Source organism: Pseudonaja textilis, chromosome 1 (assembly GCF_049901715.1).
Source record: "Pseudonaja textilis isolate UNSWEBS1 chromosome 1, rPseTex1.2, whole genome shotgun sequence".
Classification (NCBI taxonomy): domain Eukaryota; kingdom Metazoa; phylum Chordata; class Lepidosauria; order Squamata; family Elapidae; genus Pseudonaja; species Pseudonaja textilis.
In genome coordinates this window covers 41,743,673-41,750,710 of record NC_141990.1, presented here as the reverse complement: position 1 = coordinate 41,750,710, position 7,038 = coordinate 41,743,673, and the positions used below count along the sequence as shown (strand labels likewise).

At 52.3% G+C, this 7,038-nt stretch overlaps 1 protein-coding gene across 1 annotated transcript; it reads left to right on the top strand.

The window, feature by feature from the left end:
* Positions 1-431: 431 nt before the first annotated feature.
* Positions 432-6,619, top strand: SIX3 (SIX homeobox 3). The gene is made up of 2 exons (XM_026723882.2): positions 432-1,857; positions 5,192-6,619. Exons 1-2 carry the CDS (start codon positions 1,022-1,024, stop codon positions 5,382-5,384), a joined length of 1,029 nt encoding a protein of 342 aa, XP_026579667.1. The 5' UTR covers positions 432-1,021; the 3' UTR covers positions 5,385-6,619.
* The last annotated feature ends 419 nt before the right edge of the window (positions 6,620-7,038 follow it).

Sequence of the window (7,038 nt, the reverse complement as noted above, 5' to 3'; positions counted from 1 at the left end):
AAAGAGGAGAAGGGGCTCCCTTAAAAGCCTCGGTCAGCTTCGGAGTCTAATCCTGGATCTCATTTCAGAGAAGTAGCAGCGCCTGCCCGTGTACATTTTATTGCCTTATTTATTTAGGGAAGTGGGCGAGGCGGGGGGGGGGGAGACCTGCCGGGGGAAAGGGGGAGACACCTCGGGAGAAGTGGAAGTGCTCAGATTAGGACTTGCCAAGATTAACACACCAATGCGCCCAAGCTTTCCTCCCTTCGCCTTCCTCCTCCTCCTCCTCCTCTCCTCCGTCCCTCCCTCTGCTTTCCGACTCCCCTCCTCCTCGCCTTTGGGCGCAGCGGTAAGAGCCCTTTCTCTTACGTAGTCCCCGATGATTGGCAAGGCTGACAGTGATTGGCAGGGCGCTGCTATGGCGACGCCAAACGACACCCGCCAGGCCAATAGAAAAGCGAAACAAAATGCTTCGGCGCTGCACTCACGGTGGATTTAGGAGAGATATTATGAGGCTGTTGTCATTAGGGCGACCGCGGCCGAATCACTGAATCTGTTTTGGCCGCGGCGGCGGCGGCGGCGGTAGCCGCTCTGGCTCTGGAGGTGTGTGCGTGTGCATGTGTCGTGCGTGTGTCTGTGGGTGCCTAAGCGAGCAAGCCGGCGCGCAGATGCCCGTCTGTACGTGGGTGCGGGTGTGTGAGCGCGAGTGTCCTGCGTGCGTGTGAAAGGTAGTGGGTGGGAGTGAGGGAGTGAGTGTGTGCGCGCGGGGGGGAGTGTGAGTAGACGTGTGTGTGTGTGTGCATGTCTGGGTTCGGATGAGGGTCTCTATGCGGGTGTGGATGCGCGTGGGGTGCGTGAGCCCCCTTTCCCTCCCCTCTTTCTCCTCTTCTTCATTTCCTCCGTCCGCCTCTTGCCTTCCTTTCTTTTCGCCTTGATCCCGATTCCTTCCTCTCGCCCTCCTCTCCTTCCTTCCTTCCTTCCCCCTCTGCCTCGCCCGGTCTCTGTCTTTCGAGCCCCTCCCCCGTCCGCCAGGCTGGGTCCCATGGTGTTCCGATCCCCTTTAGAGCTTTATCCCACCCATTTCTTTCTGCCAAACTTCCCCAGCGACCCGCACCACCACCACCGCTCGCTTCTTCTGGCCACTGGCGGCAACAGCAGCAGCAGCGGCAGCAGCAGCTCCGGAGCTGGAGGCGGCGGCGGCGGTGGCAGCGGCGGCGCCGCCACCGGGTGCAGCGCCGGAGCGGCCGGTGGCGGTGGCGGGGGAGGAGGAGGAGGCGCCTCGCGGGGAGCCCCGGAAGAGCCGTCCATGTTCCAGCTGCCTACGCTCAACTTCTCCCCGGAGCAAGTGGCCAGTGTCTGCGAGACGCTGGAGGAGACGGGGGACATCGAGAGGCTGGGCCGGTTCTTGTGGTCCTTGCCGGTAGCGCCCGGAGCGTGTGAAGCCATCAACAAGCACGAGTCCATCCTGCGGGCCCGAGCGGTGGTGGCCTTCCACACGGGCAACTTCCGAGACCTTTACCACATCCTGGAGAACCACAAGTTCACCAAGGAGTCGCACGGCAAGCTGCAGGCCATGTGGCTGGAGGCGCACTACCAGGAAGCCGAGAAGCTGCGCGGACGCCCCTTGGGGCCGGTCGACAAGTACCGCGTCCGCAAGAAGTTTCCCCTGCCGCGAACCATCTGGGACGGCGAGCAGAAGACCCACTGCTTCAAGGAACGGACTCGCAGCCTCCTGCGGGAATGGTACCTCCAGGACCCCTACCCCAACCCCAGCAAGAAAAGGGAACTGGCCCAGGCCACCGGCCTGACGCCCACGCAGGTCGGCAACTGGTTCAAGAACCGGCGGCAGAGAGACCGGGCGGCGGCCGCCAAGAACAGGTCAGTGGGGCGGCCCGAGCTCTCGAGGAGGGGGGGGGCAGGGAGAACGCGTACCCCGACCCGCGCGCGCACCCTCTTGCACCCCTGCCCCGTTGTTTCGGGCCGGAGAAGGTCCTTCCCCTCCCTCTCCCCGGGAAAGCCTCCCTCCGGAGGCCACGGCCCTTAAGAAAGCGGGCGAGTTCCCGAGAGGCCGCAGAAGAGAGGCCAGCGTTCCCCGACCTCTTTGGGGGAGAGGGCCGGTTGCTTTCTCAAGGGCGAAACCACCAGGCTCTTTGGGCAGATCTTGTTTCGCCTCTTTCTCCCCGGCCGGGACTGGCGGTTCCAAGGCCAGGTTCGGTTTAGGCCCGTAGCGGGGGTCGACTCGGAGCCGATTCCAAAGTTCCGGGGTCTTCCTTCCGCCTGCTCTCCGCCTGCTTTCGATTCCTCTCCTCCTCCTCCCCCACCCCCGAAAAACAGACCCGCGTCTTCTGCGTGTATGGATGTGCGTGTGAGTGAGCGAGCGAGCGTGTTTAATCCTCGCCACCAGTTTTAACTAGGGACGGCAGAGTCACCAAAGCCAAGGGCTGGAGTGGGGAGGCGGGGAAGCCTCCTTCTCCCCGGCTCGGTTGGTGCGGTACAAAGGAAAGGGCCCCTTCTTTTCATTTTATTTGGATTTTCCTGGCCAGGGTTGGAGGCGCATTTCTCTCTTTTGTCGCGGGGTTGGCAAACGGCCATTGCGGGGAAACAGCTAAACAACAGCTACCTCCAAGCTGCCTGCAGCCGGAAAGCGCCTGCCTGGATTGATCTGGGTCTCTCTCTTAGGACTTTTTCCAGTTCTCTCCCCTGCGGGACTAGTTTTCCGCCGTGCGGTTGGGCTCCCCGAGCAAGGTCTCCGGATCCCGGGGCGCCTCTTTTGAGGAGAAAGGGAAAGAGTCCCCTTCTCGGAGGGAGAGCTTCTGAAAGGGGGCCGTCGCTCTCCTTTTGTTCTCATTAATGCCGTCAAAAACAAGGACGAGAGGGAGCAGGGAGGAAAAAAATGGGGGCGCCCCAATGAATACAATAAAAACAAAATAAAAAGGAAAGCATCTAAAATAGTTTTCGAAGTTGTTTTTCTTCCCCACATAGAGGCAGGTTGTTTTGGGTCCAGGCAGCTCAAGGGCAGCGTGTTTTTGAGTGTGTAAATAAATATATAGGGTGGTATTGTAGGCAATTGGATGTTAGAACTTTATTAGGCTACTATATGATTCCAGGGTTGGGTTTTTTTGTTTTTTTTTTGGTCTTTTTTGTTTTGGCTTTGTTTTGGATTAAGGAGGCTTCAATTATTTTAACACTTTGCATTCAAAAAGGTAGCAGCTGGATGAAATAATGTAGGGAGAGAAAATCATTCCCTTAAAAAAAAAAAAGTTGATTTTTTTTCTCAAATTCCGTATCTTGGTTACATCGTTAAACTTTGTTCGAAATTCTGGGGCAGAGAAATAAAGAAAGTGAAATACTGCCGTAAAACTATTTTTTCAGTTGCATCTGTGAGAGAAGGCATCTAAATCCCACACCACACGAGAGTTGGAAATGTTTGGGTTGACTCAAGATCGAGATTAATGTAAGAGACATGTAACGGGGAGAAAAAATCGAATAATAACAATAACAGAAACAGCACCAGCAGTAACAAACGCAAAAGTAAATATACTGGAAATGACAAGACGATCTATTTTTTTTAAAAAAACACTTGACTGCCGGGTTAGGAAAGAAGAATTTTTAAAAATATATATCCCCAGAGCCTTCTTAAAAAGGACCTGAAGGTTCAACACGGAACCTTTTTTATTTTCATTTCTTTGATTTGATCGCCCATCTCCCCCTTTACTAAATTCGATACATAGACGACCTCGCGGTCTCTCTCAGGAGGGAGGGGGGGGGCGATGCAATACTCCTCATGCCACCCGGCCAGCCACCCACTCCCCACCCCAAATCTTCAGTGGCTCAAAGCAGCTTTTGCATCGAGGTCGAGAGGAAGGGGGTCGCGTTGAGAAACCTCTGCTTAGTTTCCGGACAGTTGCAAGGAGTCGATGGGATCCCCTTTCTTCCCCGCCGGCCTTTGGTCAAGCAGCGGCAGCCGATCTTCCTTTGTGTTTGCGAAGCGGGGGCTTCCCAACACGGTTGGAGCAAATTGCAACCGTCCCTCGCAAACCTCTCCGAAAATAAACCAGGGAAGGCCGGCGGGAGGTGCTCCTGTCCCCGGGTATGCAGAGCCTGAACGTGCCCAGCACTTCGCAGAGGTTCCCTCCCCTCCCCCAACAGCCAGGCCCGTCACTTTGTTTGCCTGTTTGTTTACATTGCGCCCATTGTTTACATTGCGCCCATTTCCCCCCCCCCTTTCCTTCTGGGTGGCGTTCCAGGAAAACTGGGGTGGGTTGTAGAGGGAAGGGCAGCTTTTCCCTCGCTGCCGACCATCCCGTCCTTTGGATGGTTCGAAACCGGGTTTGTGGGAAAGGTGCGTGCCAGGAGCAGGAACTTTAAGGAAGCGAGGTTTCGAAAAGCAGGCCCAGGATCCTCCCCTTCTTGCCCGAGCGGCGGAGGCCGAGGAGAGGGAGAACGCCATCTCCAAATAAAAGCAGCCTGCGGGAGTGACTGCCGGAGGGGCGGGGGGGTGCGTGGGTACGTGTCAATGAGATGCCAATGCAAATTCCCTGTCCCCGTGTGTGTGTGTGTGTGTGTGTGTGTGTGCGCGCGCGCGCGCGCGTGTTCTCCCACTTTACGCCTCGCACACAGAGGCGAGGTGGAAGCCAACAGCGAAGGATCTTTGTTTGCGTTTTCTCTCTCCCCCCCCCCTCCCCGATTTGAACCCTTCGGAGAGGGAGAGGGCAGGCGTGCGAGAGGCGGGGGAGGGGGGCGGCGGCGGCGGAAGAGACGACCCCGGCTCGTAACCGAAGTGGCGGCGGCTCAGGTTTTGGCGAACTAAGGTAGCAAGCCGAGAGGGAGGAAGTCTGAGTGGAAAAGGAGAGGGGGCGGAGGAGAGAAGCAGAGCAGCCGCGAAGGTTCAGGCTAAGCTGCCTGTTTTTTTTTGGTGGCGTGGGGGGGGTTGCGGGAGAGAAACGGCGGTGGGATCGGGCTGGAGAGAAGGCGTGGGCCTGCCTCGGGTCCCAGCTTATCTGCCTCGGGATGCCACCGGTTCCGAGATGCGCAGCGCCTTTGCGCGGCCCGGGAGCCAACCTCCTCCTCTTCCTCCTCCTTCACTCTCCTTCTCTCTCTCTCCTTCTCTCTCTCCCTCTCTCTCTCCCTCCCTCCCCCCCCTCTCTTTCTGTGTGGCTCTGCTTCTGTTGCGAAGGTTTGTCCTGTTGGTTTGTCTCCCCGCCTCCTGTAGGCTCCAGCACCAGGCGATCGGACAGAGCGGCATGCGGTCGTTGTCAGAACCTGGCTGTCCGACTCACAGTTCGGCGGAGTCTCCGTCCACGGCGGCCAGCCCCACTACCAGCGTCTCCAGTCTGACAGAAAGAGCCGAGACGGGAACATCTATCCTCTCGGTAACCTCCAGCGACTCAGAATGTGATGTATGATAACGGAAAGGAACAAAAGCTAAGAAAACAATAATAATAATAATAATAATTAAAGCAAAAACTAGCAAAAGGCAAAGTAAGCCCCCTCCTCCCCCCACTCCGGTCCCGTCCCGAGCAAGCGCGCACCCACTCCCTCGACGAACTGGCTCCCCGAGGAAAAAATAAAAAAAGGCACCTCAGAACAACCTTAGAAAGAGAACCGGAAAAAAAAAGAGAAGCAGACACTTAAACGACTTTAAAAATAAATAAAACCAAACCTTGCTTCACAAACAAAAGAAATAAAACAAACAATCCACTCGGTAAAGGAACAAAACAAAATTAACGTTGTGAATTTCTGATGCTGCAGCTGGGAAATAATAATTATGATAACTGTGCTATTATGAATATTATTACTGGAAAAGGGAAAAAAAGAAAGAAAGGAAGGAAGGAAGGAAGAAAGGAAGGAAGAAAGGAAGGAAGGAAGGAAGGAAGGAAGGTTACATTTGTATTCTTTGTAGGACAAAAGCACATCTGAGCGCTTTTCTTTTTAATTTTTATAAATTTTTATTTTAATGTTTGCGCTTTCCCATGGACTGCATTTCACCCATTTTGCATGATAATGATTCAGTTTGCATCTGGGGGGAAATATAATATTCTCTATACTAAATGAACACAATAATAATAAAGACTAGGGTGCGGGGGAAAGGAAACCGCGAATCAAATTTGTACAAAAAGAGAGAGAAAAGCTTTTAGAAAAATTTAAAGGAACTCTTTGAAGAGGAAAATAACCAATGTTTATCACTTTTTGTTGGGTTTTAATCAGCCTTTATCTCTGCTGATCTTTTCTTTTTCTCAAAATCCAAGTGATGGTTTAAAGTAGATGCAATTGGTTTGTCCTTCTTCTCTTCCTCTCTCCTCTGTCGTCCTTGGGTTTTTTTTTTAAATTTTATTTTTAAAAATGTTATTCTTTTGTTCAACAGACAATCATTTTCTTCCTAAGCACCTTTTTTTCTACACTTCTGTCACTGCCTGTGTGGGTACTGGTTATAAATGTGGAAAAAGAATAGTTATGACTGTAACAGATTTTTATTTTTATTTCAAAATTTTATATGAATTATGTATATCTTAATGATGAGGTCATTTTTCCCAGTTTGTAATATATGTGTAGAAAAATACTTGTATATGATACTTGCTCTTCTCTTCTTGTGCCCCCTGTCTTGCCCTCGCCCTTCCCCCTCCCTTCTCTTTCCTTCTTTTTTTAAAAAAAAAGACAGAAAAGAAACAACATTTCCCCTGACTTGGGTTTCTTGCACAAACGTAGCTGTCAAGAGGTGACAGACTAGGTTTTCAAAAGGGACCTCAGTGATAGGAGAAGAAATGAGGCTTCGGGTTCCAATGTAGTTTTCTTATGCAAAAGCATTTTGAGTATTTAAATAGCAGCTGTTGGGGTCTCTTCTTAAATTCACGTAGGATGCTTATGCCACTTGTTTCCTTTACTGCGTGTCTATCTCTATGTACAAACTTTCTTAAAAAAAAAAAAATCAAATACAGTATTCCATTTTTTTCTTATCTATTTAGTGATGTTGGCGTGTTTTCTGTATTGCTGGTTAAATGTCTCCTGCTCTTCTTTCTCCTCCTCCCACAGAGCTTCGTGCTAAAAAAAAAAAAAAAAGGT

Bases quoted from the DNA above. Each gene is read 5' to 3' on its own strand.
- SIX3 (XM_026723882.2), top strand. From the start codon at position 1,022: ATGGTGTTCCGATCCCCTTTAGAGCTTTATCCCACCCATTTCTTTCTG. The intron at 1,858-5,191 runs GTCAGTGGGGCG...CGCCTCCTGTAG, and splicing joins GCGGCGGCCGCCAAGAACAG to GCTCCAGCACCAGGCGATCG.